The sequence below is a fragment of the Bombina bombina genome, chromosome 3, assembly GCF_027579735.1.
Source record: "Bombina bombina isolate aBomBom1 chromosome 3, aBomBom1.pri, whole genome shotgun sequence".
Taxonomy (NCBI): Eukaryota; Metazoa; Chordata; class Amphibia; order Anura; family Bombinatoridae; genus Bombina; species Bombina bombina.
Genome location: NC_069501.1, coordinates 1,222,607,305 through 1,222,627,223, shown reverse-complemented (window position 1 = coordinate 1,222,627,223; position 19,919 = coordinate 1,222,607,305). Strand labels below are relative to the sequence as shown.

The following is a 19,919-nucleotide window of genomic DNA, read 5'->3' as shown; positions in this document are numbered from 1 at the left end:
AATGGCGAAATAAAATCCTTTCTATAAAACGTACATACCAACCTTTTTTTTAGTTTTATTCTTGTTTAAAATATATTTAGGCTAGGAATTTTCCACTTCTGTATGCATTTGGTTGTAAAACTTCAGTGCTCTCATTTTTACAGCTGCAGGTACAAAGCTCACAGTAAATTATTTCTTGGAAATTCACTTTTGTCCTATTAAGATTAAAACATTTAACACCTTGTGTAATGGATTGTAGTTTACCCTGTTAAGTAAAGGGTTAAAAAAAGAATAATTTTGGTGTCTTTAAAAGAGACCGCAATACAATTTCCAGTTCATCACAGAAATGTAGCCTTTATACCTAGGAAATTATGTTGTGGAAATATTTTTTTTCCTGTTAAAGGGACAGTTACACTAATATTTTCTCTCCTTTTTAATGTGTTGACAATTATACATTTACTTACTGGAGTGTATTAACTTGTTTACAAATAGCTCCTTTACCCTTTATTTTTATTTTGTCATTTAAAATAGCTGATTTGTGTCTGTCCCCCACTACACCCATACTGAACGTTTTGGTTACTCGGAAAACAAGTAAAGCAGATTTTAGATAAAATAATGTTGGTGTCTGTGACAGATTGGCACTTTAAATGTTTTTTTTTTTCCCATTGTTCTTGGCCTTTTGAGTAAACAGTATAAAAAGAAGCAAAGGAGGACTTGTGTAAATAATTAGACTGAAAATATGAGGTGGTCTTTCCCTGTAGGCTCAACCCATTTCATTGGGTCATGGTTTTTATTAGCAGTAATAGTTATTTCATATACAAAATTATTCCTAAAGGTGAAATTGTCGATACATTTTAAACTCTGCAGCTGGTAAAATAAGTTATTTTAAACTGAGGAGAAACCAATTTAGTGCACTGTCCCTTTAGATTAAGAGTTGAAGGCATGTTAATTGCATGTCACATTTCCCCTGTTAAAGGGACAGCAAACACCTTGAATTTTTTAATTATAAAAGGTATAGTTTCACTTAATGAAACCATTTTGCAATCTATTCTCATGATTTATTTTGCCCACTTTCAGGTTATTTAGCTATGAAAACAAAGTTTTGTAATTCTAAGAACTAAATGCACCCTGCCCCCGAGGCTAACTCTGCTACATTTCTTTCCCTAATTGGGTCTAACTGATATCTGCATAATTACTGTGGCTAGTGTTGAAATCTGCCGACTAAAGCTCAGTCTGGCTCTTCCAAAAAAAGGCAAATGGTGGGTGGATTTTGGCTATTGGAAAACAACGGTCGTAAAAAAGGTTGTTAATTAAAGGGTCATGAAACCCCACATTTTTTCTTTTATGATTCAGATAGAAGTAAAATTGGAAAGGGTTTTAAAATTGTATTCTCTATTATAAAATGTGCTTCATTCTCATGTTGTTCTTTGTTGAAGTGATATCTAGAATAGGTAGCGTGCACATGCCTAGAACACTACATGACAGGAAATAGTGCTCCCATCTAGTGCTCTTGCTAAGAACTTTTGTTGCAAAAACGCTGCCATTTAGTACTGCCGACACATGCACACTCCTGAACTTACATTCCTGCCTTTCAACAAAGGATAACAAAACAAAGAATATTTGATAATAGAAATAAATTGGAACGTTGTAAATTGTATGCTCTATTGGAATCATGGAGAAAAAAAAGGGCTTTATATCCCTATAAACATGGCCGATATGATGTTCTATATCAGCACAATGGAAATGTCTTGTAATTACAAGGTGTTTACTGTCTCTTTATGCAGAAATTCAGGACTTTCTTCGCTAAAAACTTAATTTTGGTGTCTTTTTAAAGATAAAACCTTACAATTTCCAGGTCTTAATAGCTTTTATTCCTCGTAAAATTATGCAGTAGAATTGCTGAAGTAAAAAAAACTTCCTGGTTTCTTCCAGGAAAAACCACTTTTCACACTTTGCTGAATTTAAAGGTGCCTCTAAAACGAGTGCATTAGCAACTTAGTTCTAATACAACAGCCTGGCTAACGGCAAACACAATAAAACAGCATTTGGTAAGAGCCCCCTGTGAGTTCTGTCCTAATTAACTGCATATGTTCTCCCAGAAGGCTTTGCTGCTGGGCTAGACCGCTGTTCTTTTTAAGAACGGTTTCTTTTTTTTTTTTTCTTTGTAACTTTCCACTTTTTTTTTTTCTCCTCAAATCTGTTTACTTTTTAAGGCAAAACCCCACACAATTTTATCTTTTTGTTCCTCAAAGAAAATATCAACCGAATGAGTGACGCATGCATCAAAAAACCCAAACTGCAGTACTTGTTTCATAGCCTTACTTTAAAGGAACATTCTGCTTTAACATTCTTACTGTTTAAAAATATAATCACTTTATTACCTATTCCCCAGTTTGTCATAACCAACACAGTTTTACATTAGACATTCCAAAGGTTCAAATGCATTTATTGATTTAAGGTCACTTTTTTTGTTTTATAGATGTTTACTCCAAAGCCTTCAGTTTACAACTAGGATATAGAACTATCTTTGTGTGTGTTTTTTATATTTGGCATTTTATCTCTAAGTGACAAATACGTGATGCAGATAAGCAGGAAAAAATGTTTGACGTGCCTTACTGACAAGCCACGTCACAAAAATCTGTTTTATTATTGACAGTCCCACCTGACAATCATGTGACCGCATGTGTCACACACCTGTGAGGTGTCCCTGTAAATGTATTATTATAGGCAGCTTCCTGAAAATCATTCCCTCTTACCTAATGTAATTTCCTTTTTAAAGGGACACAAAACCCAAATTTTTTTTTACAAAATTCAGGTAGAGAATACAATTTTAAACATTCCAATTTACTTCTATTGTTTAATTTGCTTCATTTTTTTTTTTTAGATATCCTTCGTTAAAGAAATTGCAATGTACATGGGTGAGCCAATCACAAGAGGCGTCTATGTGCAGCCACCAATCAGCAGCTACTGCGCCTATCTAGATATGCTTTTTCTGTACAGAATATCAAGAGAATAAAGCAAATTAGATAATAGAAGTAAATTAGAAAGTTGTTTAAAATTGCATGCTCTTTCTAAATCATGAAAGAAAAAATGTGGGTTTCATGTCCCTTTAATTTAAAGAATATTTAAAGTGAGCCTTACCAGCGGAAAGCATTTTACTTTTATTTTGGTATCTTTAGTTGACAATCACAGGTAGGAGCTAGCTGATGATTAGTGGCTACAAGTGGTTTTTTGTTTTGACAGATCTGTTTAGGGTTTAGGAGCCAGACTATTTGTGTATATAACGAGAATAGCCCGAAATGTTAGGAGCCAGTGGCTCCCAAAATCCTGGGTTTGTCGAGCACAGATTTCTAGGATTTAGAAGTACTTTTCTGCTTTGCAGTGCACTTTTGTCTAGAATCCTTTTGCAATAAACTGTCCTAACACAACTTTTTTTGTGTGTGTGTGCTTTATTTTAATTTAAGTCTAATATTTGAATGTCAAATGTAAAATTTTGATTAAAAAAATGCTCTCTTAGATGCAACCAAATAAAAATACCTCTGAAACTTTTAAACATAGGGGTAGTGTATTTATTTAATGAAAAACTTGTTTCTTGTTCTATTGAATGATTTGACTTTGGGACTGGTTTTGCAATATGCCATAACTGGTTAAAAGTGCCCGGTGTCATATCTGTCTTTGAACTAGTCTCGACGTCAATTAACACCTTGGGATCTTGTAAACTCCACTATAGGCGCTGACATTGACAATCTTATCTCAGCTGTGTGCGTTTCACCTTCAGTTCAGCACAAGTTTTCCCAGTTGGTGGATAAATGTAACAGAGAGAGACTCTGTTCTGAGTGCGCTCTAATGTTGTGAAGATGCCTGCACGACCTGGTGTCATCTCAGACGTCTTAAAGACACACAATCTGGTAACTGGGCATCTGTGTTCTATATTTTTGTTGGATATATATTAGGTAAATATTATTTAAATTAACCCTTTAAGGACACAGCTTTCAGTTTGCTCAATTGTTTTATGACGGAAAAATTCTGTCATATGTCCTTAAGAGGTTAAATATTTAGTTTTCTTTAGGTTGTTGACTGTGCTAACACCAGATTTATTGACAGATGTTTCTTGACTTTTAAAGGAAAATGTTGCTTCCTTTTACAATTAGTTTGTTGTGAAATCCTCAAATTCAACAAAATGGGTTTTGTCTTCATTTTCTATGGGGTCTTGGATTAGTAAAATACATGTGTAAGACATGCAAAAACAAAATGTGGCAGCTTATTTACTTAGGTTCTAGATGCAATTGTGCCTGCATATCTTCAGGTGGGTTGATAAGCAAGCACAGGGGCCAATCATAGTTTCTGGATTTTATTAGAATAAATCTACTTGCATAGAAAATTAAATATAGCTTTTAAAGTATGTTTGTTTCACAGTCATTGGCTGCACATTCTAGTGACGTTTTTATAGCTGTCCATAAATGTCTTCAGCAGAGATTTAAAAAAAAAAAAAAAATCCAACATGGCAGCACCCATTGGAGACTAAATCTTTTATCCCTTTTTCCCAAGATTTAAAAATGAATTAAGTTCTGAAAATACAAATACTTCTGCATAGTTTTCTCAGACAAACCTTTTTACTGAATACACCATTCTGTCTAGTGATTATTAATGGGTGTTTAAAGTCCCTTTTTTTTTTTTTAAGCATTTTACATTATAATCTCATGTTTCTCATAATAAATAAATAAATATATATATATATATATATATATATATATATATATATATATATATATATATATATAATTAGTTATGCATGCATGTGGGGTAACCCCCCCCCCCCCCACACGCACCTAGGAAATTTAAACTGCTACATTGTCCCCTAAATAATTACAGTTTTTGGACTGCAATTGCCTGCACTGTATGTTGATATTTTCTCCCAATACCTTTGTGTATTATTGTTTCTCCCGCATCTGTGCTTGTCACGAAACAGAACAAGTCTAGCTTGCAAGTTGACAGTTTTTCCCTTCCTTTTGTGCTGCAGTAATAATTGCAGAGTATTTACACTTATGATTCAGACTTCCCTTAGAGGAGTTTAATGGGATCACATGCTGGGACAGTTATCTACAAGAATGAAAATCTGTTCCTTCCTGTGACACAGGTTTTTTTTTTTTTTTTTTTTTTTTTTCACTTCTATTTTCAAATGTGCTTTGTTTTCTTAGTATGTCCTGTTGAAAACAAATACACATATCCTACACTAGTGGGAGCTAGCTGCTGAAACACATTTGTCTCTTGGGATTGGCTAACTAGATGTGTTCAGCTAGCTGCCAGTATTGCAATGCTGTTCCTTCAGCAAAGGATAACAGAAGAATGAAGCAGATTTGATAATAGAAGTAAATTAGAAAATTGTCTATCAAAATCATTTTAATACATTTTTGGGGTTTCCTGTCCCTTTTTATATAAACTATATGCAATTGTTACCTCCTGTATATGTAATATATATGCCAACTTAAAGGGACAGTCAACACCAGAATTTGTTTAAAAATATATAATCCCTTTATTACCCATTCCCCAGTTTTGCATAACCAGCACTGTTATATTAAAGGACCAGTAAACACAGCGGATTTGCATAATCAACAAATGCAAGATAACAAGACAATACAATAGCATTTACTCTGAATTTCATATGAGTAGTAGATTCTTTTCTAACACATTTAAAAGTTATGTATATTTCCACTCCCCCTGTACCATGTGATGGCAATCAGCCAATCACAAATGCATATACCTATAGTCTGAGTTCTTGCACATGCTCAGTAGGAGCTCGTGACTCAAAAAAAGTGTAAATATAAAAGACTGTGCACATATTTTTTAATGGAAGTAAATTGGAAAGGTGTTTAAAATTACATGCTGTATCTGAATCATGAAAATTTAATAAAACCTGAGTGTCCCTTTTTATTATACTTTTTACCTCTGTGATTCACCTGTATCTAAGCATCTTCTGACAGCCCCCTGATCACATGACTTTTTATTTATTATCTATTGACTTTGATTTTAGCCAATTAGTGCTGTGTCTGCCACCGGCATGATAACAATGTTATCTATATGACTGACATGAACTAGCCCTCCCCTGTTGTGAAAAGCAAAAAAAAAAAAAGTGATTAGAGGCTGCCTTCAAGGGCTTAGAAATTATCATATGAGCCATCCTAGGTTTAGCTTTCAACTATGAATACCAAGAGAAGAGCAAACTTGGTGATAAAAGTAAATTGGAAACTTGTTTAACATTACATGCCCTATCTGAATCATGAACTTTTGTTTTGGATTTGACTGTCCCCTTAAAGTGATGGTACATTCAAATTAATTTTCATAATATAAAAAAAGGAGTCAACAAATCTGTTCAAAATTTTAGAATTTTTAGGAGCCAGGCAATGGTATTTGCGTATAGTTATCTGGAGAATAACCAAAATAAAAGTTAGGAGCCAGGGGTAAAATTCTAGGAGCCAGTGGCTCCCTTGCTCTTGGGTTTGTCGAGCCCTGATATAAAATAAGATTAAAATTCCTACCCCTGTTTTCAATGATCTCCCGTCAGCTACTTCTGGGAAAATAAAAAACAAAAACATTGACAGTAAATAGCAAGTGCATGACAGTGCTGTGTATCTCTATAGTGACTCGCTGTTGCTAGCTTTTAGCATTGGTTATTCCTGCAAGAGCGGTTGTTGTAATACCCAATAGATCTGTGCATTTAGCAATTTGTTTGCTAAAATTCCAAAAAAACGTAGGTATTGGCATTTGGCTATTTTGCAGTGCCGGATTTAGTACATATTTCAAACAAAATATCCACTTCTGTAAAAATCCGAATGCCGATACCTGTGGCTCTATTTGGTATTTGATTAGAAATAATCATTTCAGCCAATAAAGCATTTAATATACACCAAAAGGACTTATTAATATCTTAAGATACCTTATTATATTGGCTGCCTACTTCTAGATCCTGTATCCTTTGATAGCAAAACACATGCGTTTTCTCTGGATTTGATAAATCATCTCAATGTGTTTGATATTCTACATCTGCATATAAAAAAATCCTCCCCTAGATTTGCACACACAAAACTGCTTCCATAGTGTCATGCTTTTGTTGATCTTATCCTTATGTGGGAATTGCATTCATTTTTATTTTTTTTACCCATTCAAAAAAAAACTAATTTTTTTTTTAAAATGTTCTTTTCTTTCAGGATTAACGATGAGGTTGTGTACCTGGGTTTATCTGCTGCTCACCAGCAGCGTTGTCAGTTCAAGTAAACCATGTTTCCCAGGATGTCACTGTGAAGTAGAAAGTTTTGGCCTTTTTGACAGCTTCAGCTTGACCAAAGTGGATTGCAGCGGCATTGGACCTCATATTGTCCCTGTCTCTATTCCTCTGGATACAGCTTATCTGGATCTTTCCTCAAACAAACTGGTGAAGATTAATGAGTCTGTATTGTCTGGGCCTGGCTATACCACTCTGGTAAACCTTAATTTGAGTTACAACCAAATAGTCAAGATCTCTTCCACGACTTTTTCAAAACTGCGTTATCTGGAGACTTTAGACCTCAGTCACAACATGCTGGAAATGCTACCAGTTCAAAGCTTCTTTTATTCGCCTATTGTAGACCTTGACCTGAGTTTTAACAAGTTGTTGGATATTAAAATGGGTGCGTTCACATTGTTTGGTCAGGGGAAATCAATGACCATAGACCTTTCAAATAACTTTATTGGCTCCATCTCAAAAGGTATAAATAGCACAACTCCAAACATCCAGAGTTTAACACTCTCTGGAAATAGACTTCAAGCAGTGCCAAGTCTACAGGGAATCCCACTTCGACACCTTAATTTGGACAAGAACCCCATCGCCAAAATTGAGGCGCAAAACTTTTTGGGACTGAAAAATTTAGCCCATTTATCTCTCAGCAGCTTACAGTCTTTGAAAGAGATCTCTCCGTACAGTTTCAAGGAGTTACCATATCTCCAAACACTGGACCTTTCAAACAATCACAATCTAAAGTCCATAAACTCTGATGTATTCTTTGGATTGGACTCCTTACAAGAGCTGAACTTGTCAAATAGTGGTGTCTCGTCCTTACCCAAGGATATTCTCCCCTACTTACCATCTATAAAAAGCATCACATGGGGAAAGAACACTCATTGTGTGAAGACTGTAAAGGAAAGTCAGTTTAATCGACAAACTGGTCTAGTTCGAAAGGAAATTTTACTATGCCGTGATGATAATGGTGCTGTATCAGTGCCATCTATTTTTTAAAACTTGTATTATTTTGTACAGTATTGCCTTGGGTTATACAGTGCCTTTTTTGGGTGGGAGGGGGCAGGGAATGATCCATCATTTTATTTATAAATTTCTACGAGAAGTTTGATTGTTTTTGTAATGATATTCTTTAATGTATAATAATTTTTATCAATCTTTTCACATATCTGCAATTTCAAAAGCTGGTCTTTATCATTGTTTTTGGACCAATGTCTTTTTAGTGCTCAATATGAACAATTTTTAAAACTTTTTTTTTTTTTTTTTTTTTTAAATTTGCTTTGTAAAAAATAAAGAGTAAAATTTGCAACATTACGCAAACGGGTTTTAATGTGATTAAAATAGTCATTTCAAATAAGTGCCTTAAACATTGCTCCGCATTCTGCAGAAACTTTAATCTCATAACACTTTACAAGACTATTTGGAGATGTTGATAATAAATGTGCCATATCAGAAAGAGGCTTATAACCATTACTTCTGTGACGCTGTCAATCAATTTGACTTAGCACTTTTTTTTTTTTTTTTTTTATGAATTAGATTTGATCTCAAATGTTAGAACTTTATCAGCAACTTTTACCAACTAAGCTAATAGTTGCTAGGGTTGCCCTCTGTAACAAAAAAACCCTAATAGGTTACCTAAGGGAAATCATGGGTACTAGGTTGAGTCATGAGCAAAACACATTGCCCTGCAGCCCCTGTCAGTTATTTGACCATATCTGACCTCAGATTAGACCCCCAATTTCAAATAAGTAATATTTTTATTTATTTTTTTCTCTGGCAAATGTCAGTTACATTAATTTCCTAATGCATCATGTGACAGCCATCAGCCAATAACAAAATGCATATACATATATCCTGTGAATCTTGCACATGTTCAGTAGAAGCATATGACAAGATTGTGCACATTTAGATAATGGAAGTGAATTGGAAAGTTTGTTTAAAATTCTGTGTCCTATCTGAGTTATGAAATAATGATTTTGACTTGACTGTACTATTGATCACTGGACACTTGGTAACCCTGCTGCTGTTATGACTAAAATCATACTAGCAGGAGGGCGAGAGAGAATTGGTTGCTATGTCTTATTTTTACAGATTATATTGGCAATAAATGTTTTCTTGCATTAACAAGAGTATATTTTATTTTATTGGGAGACTGATTTTTTTTTTTTTTAATTTATTTATTTTTTATTTATGCAAAGAACATTCATCAACATTTTATCCCAATGTACATACCGGAAAATAAAAGATTAAAAAAAGTAACAGTAAGATCTTGAATAGAGAATTAACCATTGAATTTTTTTGCAATGCATGTCTTCATTTTTTTTTATTAATATTAACATTCCTCCAGCCTTACTCCTCTCCTCCTCTACCTACCCCGAGGTGTCCCTGTCCCCCTTGCCTAGATTGGTGTGGTCTCCCTCGATTGGACTGAACATAACTCTCAGTCGAGTTCCCACTCCCCTCTCAATTGTGCCTCTAAGATAAAGTTAGTATTTTGTATTGGGTACAAGATTTGTAGTTGTTGCCTTTGATCTAGTGTGTGTAAATAAATTTCCCATTTTGCCATGAAGAGATTTGTACGTTTCTGAGCATCTACCAGCGTGTCTGCCTGTTCATAGAGTAGTTGTTGGTGTACCTCTCTTTAACTGTTGTAGGGTTGGAGCCTCATGAGTTAACCAGTTCTTTAGGATAACTTTCCTTGTCTGTAAAATTACATTGTGTCAAAGAGTAGGGGTGATAGCAGGCACCCCTGTGTCTCGTGCCCCGTTCTAAAGAAAAGGGTTGAGATTGTGTTCCGTTGACCAAGACAGCTGCACGAGGAGCAGTATACATGATCTTCAGCGCTTCTACGAAAGAGCCCTCTTATTATTTACTCTTTGTAGATTTGGAATAATGTCCCCAAAGGACCTTATCAAAGGCTTTTTCTGCGTCTACAAGTAGAACACATGCCTCGTCCATCCTTTCCACCCGAGCCCTCAATTTAGTGTTCCAATAATGTGTTAGGAGTTTGAAGTATACTAACATTCTTAACAGCCGACCTCCCCTTGATGAAACCTGTCTGATCAGTGTGTGTGATTACCGGCATGACCAATGCTAGCCTATTTGCCATAATTTTTGTTAATATTTTGTAATCCGAATTCATCAGTGAAATCTGACGATATGATGCTGGATTGAGAGGTTCTTTGTCGGGTTTAAGTATTAGGCTGATATTGGCCTCAGTGAATCTACCAGAAGAAACTTTCAATCCTCCCAGGATAGCATTGATCTTCAATTTGGTTGTTCTTTCCAAAGTCAAGAGATCTCATGAAAATCTTGAACTGGATGGTGTCCTTGAAGAACTTTGGTCCCTGTGGCATTTGTACCTTGAATCTGGCCAGGTATAATAGGGCAATGGATTCTCCCTTGTCAATAAGCTCTTTACAGTAGGGTGAAAACTCTCATTTTCTTGGCTACTTCAGCAGAATAATCCTGAAATAGATGCAGCTTGCACCCCTCATACACCAGGTTGGGGGCCTGCCTGTATGTTTTGAGAAGTAATGCCTTATCTTTAAAGTTTAAGTACTTAATCATGACTTGCCTGGGAGGGGTCTTCTGATTTTTCCTTCTGTGCCGGCACTCCAACCCTATGAGCCCTTTCGACCACACAGGGTATGTTGACATTAGGAAGTCCCAATAACTGTGGTAGTGATTGTTCTGCAAAGTCAATAAGCGCTGAGCCAGGGGTTGACTCAGGGAGACCCACCACTCGGATATTATTTTGTCTGGACCTATTCTCTAGGTCATCCAATTTTTCTTGTAGCACTTTATTTTGTCGCTCTAATTGAGAGACGTTCAGCGTGGCTTCCCTTTGCTGGTTCTCTGTATCCGCCACCCTTTGTTCAACTACTGTAAGTCTTGTTGAAAATATCTTGATCTGTCGTGAGGGTATCTAGACCTGTCTGTAGTCGCTCTATCTTCGGGAGAAATAGTGCTGAGAGCTGAGACATTATTGGATGTGTATCTTGCTGAGCTTGATCGGACCCCTCAGGGGCTGTAGTTGGTGGGGTATGTACCTCTACTTGATTCTTAAGCCTCCTATCTTGCTGGCGTTGTTTGCTAGCCATTTTGTCCATTTTTTTGTTATACGGCGTTGCAACGCCTTATTCAGCAATATGATAAACAGAGGAGGCTAGAGGTAGCCCAGGATCAACACGTATTCGTCTCAAAAGTACCACAACAACCTCTTGTAAAGCCACACTCAGCCCAGCTAATGGTAGTTAAGATTCAGGAACAGCATCTGCTAATTTAGGAGCGTAAAATCTTAGATCATAAAGTTAATTTCACTGAAGATGTTATGACGGGGGGTTTCTTAGGGGGGGCACGTTTGTCCTACACCATTTTCATTACTATAGTTCCTAAAGGAGAAAAATCTCTATGGGTATTATGGGCAGGTGTTTCTTCTTTTCTCGCCCACTCTGACTTCTTTAATTTGAATTCTTCCCCTGCTCGGTACAGGGTCTCCCAGGAGAGCAAAGTAATCCACACACTGCTCCAATAGCTCAGAGTTGCAAACTACTTGATAATATAGGCAGGATGTAAGGCCTTTGGCCCCAGCAGTGGGCCAGGAGTGGATATAAGTGTTTAGTCTGCAGTAGCGTGGGTAAAAGAGGCTTGAAGCCGTGGAGTGAGCGAGGCCCTGAACTGCAGCAACCTATATGTAGGGTTAAATGCTTAGCCTGTATCCTCTACAGTGTTTTTTTTTTTTTTTTTTTCTCCCACCAGGAACGTGACAGTGCTGTGTTCGTGGTACTCCCTTTTTATCTGTCCCCTTCTGCCGTGAAACAAGATGGCGGCCGCCTACTTGTTGCGCAGTTTGTCCTCTGAGAGATGTGCTGTGCGCGATAGCTTTGTGGGACCAGATTCCTACTGTGGTGAATTGTGGTAGGTACGGGTGGTGTTTTTAAGTTTAACCCCCCCTGTACCTTAGATATTTCCCAGGGAGTCCTCTTATGCCCTCCGATCGCCGCCTCGACCTCTAGCCAGCTGTTTAGCAATGCGACTTGACAGCGGGGGAGCCGATTGCTCTTGCTCCTTGCTTTACTGTGTCCGGGCAGGTTTAGACAAGTGACCCTGCCAAGGAATGTAGCTTGTCGGGCTAAATATGGGACTTCATCTCAGATTTGGGAGCCTGAATGCACGGAGCTCACCAAACCTGCTTCCATCCACTGCGCCCGCCCACCGGAAGTCGGGAGACTGATGTTTTTATGTGGAAAAAAGTCTATTTCTTATGACACGGTGAGTCCACGGGATCATCAATTACTGTTGGGAATATCACTCCTGGCCAGCAGGAGGAGGCAAAGAGCACCGCAGCAAAGCTGTTAAAGGGACAGTATACTATAAAATAGTTTCTTTCATGTAATTAACAAGAGTCCATGAGCTAGTGACGTATGGGATATACATTCCTACCAGGAGGGGCAAAGTTTCCCAAACCTTAAAATGCCTATAAATACACCCCTCACCACACCCACAAATCAGTTTTACAAACTTTGCCTCCAAGGGAGGTGGTGAAGTAAGTTTGTGCTAGATTCTACGTTGATATGCGCTCCGCAGCAAGTTGGAGCCCGGTTTTCCTCTCAGCGTGCAGTGAATGTCAGAGGGATGTGAAGAGAGTATTGCCTATTGAATGCAGTGATCTCCTTCTACGGGGTCTATTTCATAAGGTTCTCTGTTATCGGTCGTAGAGATTCATCTCTTACCTCCCTTTTCAGATCGACGATATACTCTTATATTTACCATTTCCTCTACTGATTCTCGTTTCAGTACTGGTTTGGCTTTCTACTACATGTAGATGAGTGTCCTGGGGTAAGTAAGTCTTATTTTCTGTGACACTCTAAGCTATGGTTGGGCACTTTGTTTATAAAGTTCTAAATATATGTATTCAAACATTTATTTGCCTTGACTCAGAATGTTCAACTTTCCTTATTTCCAGACAGTCAGTTTCATATTTGGGATTATGCATTGAATTATCATATTTTTTCTTACCTCAAAAATTTGACTTTTTTCCCTGTGGGCTGTTAGGCTCGCGGGGGCTGAAAATGCTTCATTTTATTGCGTCATTCTTGGCGCGGACTTTTTTGGCGCAAAAATTCTTTTCCGTTTCCGGCGTCATACGTGTCGCCGGAAGTTGCGTCATTTTTTGACGTTATTTTGCGTCAAAGATGTCGGCGTTCCGGATGTGGCGTCATTTTTGGCGCCAAAAGCATTTAGGCGCCAAATAATGTGGGCGTCTTTTTTGGCGCTAAAAAATATGGGCGTCATTTTTTGTCTCCACATTATTTAAGTCTCATTATTTATTGCTTCTGGTTGCTAGAAGCTTGTTCACTGGCATTTTTTTCCCATTCCTGAAACTGTCATTTAAGGAATTTGATCAATTTTGCTTTATATGTTGTTTTTTTCTTTTACATATTGCAAGATGTTCCACGTTGCAACTGAGTCAGAAGATACTACAGGAAAATCACTACACAGTGCTGGAGCTACCAAGCTAAGTCTGCTATAAACTTTTGGTATCTGTTTCTCCAGCTGTTATTTGTATTGCATGTCATGTCAAACTTATTAATGCAGATAAAATTTCCTTTAGTACTATTACATTACCTGTTGCTGTCCGTCAACATCTAATTTTCAGAGTATTCCTGATAACATAAGAGATTTTATTTTTTAAATCCATTAAGAAGGCTATGTCTGTTATTTCTCCTTCTAGTATACATAAAAGTCTTTTAAAACTTCTCTTTTTTTCAGATGAATTTTTAAATGAACATCATCATTCTGATACTGATAATGGTTCTTCTGGTTCAGAGGTTTCTGTCTCAGAGGTTGATGCTGATAAATCTTTGTATTTGTTCAAGATGGAATTTATTCGTTCTTTACTTAAAGAAGTGTTATTTGCATTAGAATTAGAGGATTCTGGTCCTCTTGATACTAAATGTAAACGTTTAAATAAGGTTTTTAAATCTCCTGTAGTTATTCCAGAAGTGTTTTATCTCCCTGATGCTATTTCTGAAGTAATTTCCAGGGAATGGAATAATTTGGGTAATTTATTTACTCCTTCTAGACGTTTAAGCAAATTATATCCTGTGCCATCTGACAGATTAGAGTTTTTTGGGACAAAAATCCCTAAGGTTATAGGGCTGTCTCTACTCCTGCTAATGTACTACTATTCCTATGGCGGATAGTACTTCATTTAAGGATCCTTTAGATAGGAAAATTGAATCTTTTCTAAGAAAAGCTTACTTATGTTCAGGTAATCTTCTTAGACCTGCTATATTTTTAGCGGATGTTGCTGCAGCTTCAACTTTTTGGTTAGAAGCTTTAGCGCAACAAGTAACAGATCATAATTTTATAGCATTATTATTATTCTATAACATGCTAATTATTTTATTGGTGATACCATCTTTTGATATCATTAGAGTTGATGTCAGGTATATGTCTCTAGCTATTTTAGCTAGAAAAGCTTTATGGATTAAACTTGGAATGCTGACATGTCTTCTAAGTCAACTTTGCTTTCCCTTTCTTTCCAGGGTAAATAATCATTTCGTTCCTTTCCTCACAACAAGGAACAAAAGCCTGATCCTTCATCCTCAGGAGCGGTATCAGTTTGGAAACTATTTCCAGTTTGGAATATATCCAAGCCTTATAGAAACCTATAGTCAGCTCCTAAGTACCTATGAAGGTGCGGCCCTTATTCCAGCTCAGCTGGTATGGGGCAGATTACGTTTTCTTCAAAGAAATTTGGATCAATTCCGTTCTTAATCTCTGGTTTCAGAAACATTGTTTCAGAAAGGTACAGAATTGGCTTCAAGTTAAGGCCTCCTGCTAAGAGATTCTTTTCTTTCCCGTGTCCCAGTTGACACAGCAAGGCTCAGCATTTCTGAAATGTGTTTCAGATCTAGAGTTGGCTGGAGTATTTATGCCAGTTCCAGTTCTGGAACAGGGGCTGGGGTTTTATTTTATCTCTTCATTGTACCAAAGAAGGTCAATTCCTTCAGACCAGTTCTGGATCTATCATTATTGAATCGTTATGTTAGGATACCAACATTCAAGATGGTTACTGTAGGACTATCCTGCCTTTTGTTTAGCAAGGGCATTATATGTCTACAATAAATTTACAGGATGTGTATCTGCATATTCCGATTCATCCAGATCACTTTTAGTGTCTGAGATAATCTTTTTAGACAAGCATTACCAGTTTTGTGGCTCTACTGTTTGGCCTAGCCTCAGTTCCAAGAATTTTTTTCAAAGGTTCTCGGTGCCCTTCTTTCTGTAATCAGAGAATAGGGTTTTGGTATTTCCTTATTTGGACGATATCTTGGTACTTGCTCAGTCTTCTCATTTTCGAAGAATCTCATACGAATCGACTTGTGTTGTTTCTTCAAGTTCATGGTTGGAGGATCAATTTACCAATCAGTTCATTGATTCCTCAGACAAGGGTAACCTTTTTCGGTTTCTAGATAAATTCAGTGTCTATGACTCTGTCCTTGTCAGACGAGAGAAGTTTAACATTGATATCAGCTTGTCAAAACCTTCAGTCACAATCATTCCCTTTGGTAGCCTTATGCATGGAAATGTTGGGTCTTAGGACTGCCGCATCAGATGCGATCTCCTTTGCTCGTTTTCACATGCGACCTCTTCAGCTCTGTATGCTGAACCAATGGTGCAGGGATTACTCAAAGATATCTCAATTAATATCTTTAAACCGATTTTACGACACTCTCTGACATGGTGGATAGATCACCATCGTTTAGTTCAGGGGGCTTCTTTGTTCTTCCGACCTGGACTATAATCTCAACAGATACAAGTCTTACAGGTTGGGGAGCTGTGTGGGGGTATCTGACGGCACAAGGGGTTTGGGAATCTCAGGAGGTGAGATTTCCGATCAATATTTTGGAACTCCGTGCAATTTTCAGAGCTCTTCAGTCTTGGCCTCTTCTGAAGAGAGAGTTGTTCATTGTTTTCAGATAAGACAATGTCACAACTGTGGCATACATCAATCATCAAGGAGGGACTCACAGTCCTCTGGCTATGAAAGAAGTATCTCGAATTTTGGTTTGGGCGGAATCCAGCTCCTGTCTAATCTCTGCGGTTTCTATCCCAGGTATGGACAATTGGAAAGCGGATTATCTCAGTCGCCAAACGTTGCATCCGGGCGAATGGTCTCTTCACCCAGAGGTATTTCTTCAGATTGTTCAAATGTGGGAACTTCCAGAAATAGATCTGATGGCTTCTCATTTAAACAAGAAACTTCCCAGGTATCTGTCCAGATCCCGGGATCCTCAGGCGGAGGCAGTGGATGCATTTTCACTTCCTTGGAAGTATCATCCTGCCTATATCTTTCCGCCTCTAGTTCTTCTTCCAAGAGTAATCTCCAAGATTCTGAAGGAATGCTCGTTTGTTCTGCTGGTAGCTCCGGCATGGCCTCACAGGTTTTGGTATGCGGATCTTGTCCGGATGGCCTCTTGCCAACCGTGGACTCTTCCGTTAAGACCAGACCTTTTGTCTCAAGGTCCTTTTTTCCATCAGGATCTGAAATCCTTAAATTTAAAGGTATGGAGATTGAACGCTTGATTCTTGGTCAAAGAGGTTTCTCTGACTCTGTGATTAATACTATGTTACAGGCTCGTAAATCTGTATCCAGAGAGATATATTATAGAGTCTGGAAGACTTATATTTCTTGGTGTCTTTCTCATCATTTTTCTTGGCATTCTTTTAGAATACCGAGAATATTACAATTTCTTCAGGATGGTTTAGATAAGGGTTTGTCCGCAAGTTCCTTGAAAGGTCAAATCTCTGCTCTTTCTGTTCTTTTTCACAGAAAGATTGCTATTCTTCCTGATATTCATTGTTTTGTACAAGCTTTGGTTCGTATAAAGCCTGTCATTAAGTCAATTTCTCCTCCTTGGAGTTTGAATTTGGTTCTGGGGGCTCTTCAAGCTCCTCCATTTGAACCTATGCATTCATTGGATATTAAATTACTTTCTTGGAAAGTTTTGTTCCTTTTGGCCATCTCTTCTGCCAGAAGAGTTTCTGAATTATCTGCTCTTTCTTGTGAGTCTCCTTTTCTGATTCTTCATCAGGATAAGGCGGTGTTGCGAACTTCTTTTGAATTTTTACCTAAAGTTGTGAATTCCAACAACATTAGTAGAGAAATTGTGGTTCCTTCATTATGTCCTAATCCTTAGAATTCTAAGGAGAAATCGTTGCATTCTTTGAATGTTGTTAGAGCTTTGAAATATTATGTTGAAGCTACGAAATCTTTCTGTAAGACTTCTAGTCTATTTGTTATCTTTTCCGGTTCTAGGAAAGGCCAGAAAGCTTCTGCCATTTCTTTGGCATCTTGGTTGAAATCTTTAATTCATCTTGCCTATGTTGAGTCGGGTAAAATTCCGCCTCAGAGAATTACAGCTCATTCTACTAGGTCAGTATCTACTTCCTGGGCGTTTAGGAATGAAGCTTCGGTTGACCAGATCTGCAAAGCAGCAACTTGGTCCTCTTTGCATACTTTTACTAAATTCTACCATTTTGATGTATTTTCTTCTTCTGAAGCAGTTTTTGGTAGAAAAGTTCTTCGGGCAGCGGTTTCAGTTTGAATCTTCTGCTTATGTTTTTTGTTAAACTTTATTTGGGTGTGGATTATTTTCAGCAGGAATTGGCTGTCTTTATTTTATCCCTCCCTCTCTAGTGACTCTTGTGTGGAAAGATCCACATCTTGGGTAGTCATTATCCCATACGTCACTAGCTCATGGACTCTTGTTAATTACATGAAAGAAAACATAATTTATGTAAGAACTTACCTGATAAATTCATTTCTTTCATATTAACAAGAGTCCATGAGGCCCACCCTTTTTTGTGGTGGTTATGATTTTTTTGTATAAAGCACAATTATTCCAATTCCTTATTTTATATGCTTTGCACTTTTTTTCTTATCACCCCACTTCTTGGCTATTCGTTAAACTGATTTGTGGGTGTGGTGAGGGGTGTATTTATAGGCATTTTAAGGTTTGGGAAACTTTGCCCCTCCTGGTAGGAATGTATATCCCATACGTCACTAGCTCATGGACTCTTGTTAATATGAAAGAAATGAATTTATCAGGTAAGTTCTTACATAAATTATGTTTTTTCCCTTAATGTGTTTCCAATAACTTTTTTTATACCAGCTGCAGAGTATATAAAATGTATGAGATTTGCTTTTTAAGGTTTATTTGTGTATATGAATTAGCTGATTTTGTGTTTTGAAGCCACAACCTAATAAAATGGGTTGAGCTTGTAGGTATAATCAGATCTCATTACTTTATCACATTGTGTACATATACCTGCTTCTTTATCTTATATCTGTCTGTAAACCAATAACCAACACTTGGAGAGAACAATGAAAAATTAACATTTTATTAACTTATCTCTTATATAACCCACTGAGAGTGTAATTTCTTCTACTGGCTGTGTTTACACAGCTTGGCCTCAAGGCTAAAAACTTTCAGGATGGGTGGGGATACCACAGGCTAAATGAACTAATTCAAATGACAATATAAGGGTAATGGAAATACTTGTAAACAATTTAATAAACTCTAGCAGGTAACGTGGATCATTGGGAACAAATTTAAGGGGATAATTTTTTTTGAGTAATCTGTCCCTTTTTAAGTATCACTTCCCTTCCCACAACCCCCAGTCATTCTCTTTGCCTTAGCTGCAAGGAGGAGGTGAAATTTAGGTTTCTGTGCAAGATTCTTCTATGAAGAGGTTTTTTTTTTTTTTATATTTTGAAAGCCTGGGCAAGCTTGCTCTGATCTTCCCTTATGTGCTGGGTTTAGCTGTACTCTGTTAGCCTCTTCAGTAGGGCTGTGGTAGCTTTAAACAGTTAGGAACTTGTGGGGTAGGCCTCACTGCACTTTCCTAACAATTTGCTGCCCTTTATAATATGCCAGAGTAGGCTTACTCTGTTCATTTATTTCATTTGCAGGACCCTGCTGTGAGGAGTGGCTTCCTCCCATTCCTGGAGCTGTCTCCTTGTTGGACAGGCGAAGGTGTAAGGTAAGGGCCATATTTTTTATCATAAAAACCCTGACACTTAAGCTGGTATGATTTTTCTTTATGCACCGTTTCTGAGACAAGTATCCTGAGATCAGGAGGAATTAAACAGGCTGGCAGGGCGCTGTGGACCTAGTTCTATGAGAGAAACTGTTTCTTGCGGCTAAGCGTTTGTCAAGAAAAGTATTTTATTGGTGTCTCAGTTACAAGGGTTGTTTGCTATATGGTGTGTTGCATACGGTCTCCGTTCCGTTTTTTCACTAAGTTTTGATACCGGCCCATAATGCTGTGATGTCATAGGGGACGAGCTCTTCTTCCCCACAGGCGGCGCACGCTTTCTCTTGGCGCCTTTTCTCTGAGTTTCACTGACTGTGTCTCCTTGTTGGCCCCTGCCTGTCTGGAGGGGAATTCGGCAGCTTCTCCGTAGCGCTGGGGTGTAGAAGTGCCCAAGGGGGGGTGTTATAAATGTTTTTTATTGTGGGAGTTTAAAAGACTTTTTTTCTTAAGTTTTTTTTTTTTTGGTTCTTAAGTTGTGGGCACTGTTAATTCCCTGTCTAAATGGTAGTCTTAAATAGACAGTTCTGATTTTGCATTAAAGTTAAAAACATTTTTTTTT

The 19,919-nt window shown here is 37.5% G+C and overlaps 1 protein-coding gene across 2 annotated transcripts in view; it reads left to right on the top strand.

Annotated features, from left to right (window-relative positions):
- TSKU (tsukushi, small leucine rich proteoglycan) overlaps window positions 1-9,376 on the top strand; it is a 36,444-nt gene extending 27,068 nt beyond the window's left edge. For both annotated transcript variants that reach the window (XM_053708696.1, XM_053708695.1), the window contains exon 2: window positions 7,185-9,376. In XM_053708696.1, the coding sequence (XP_053564671.1) occupies window positions 7,185-8,248 (1,064 nt within the window). In that variant the 3' untranslated portion in view covers window positions 8,249-9,376. The remainder of the gene's footprint in view (window positions 1-7,184) is intronic.
- Window positions 9,377-19,919: the final 10,543 nt, after the last annotated feature.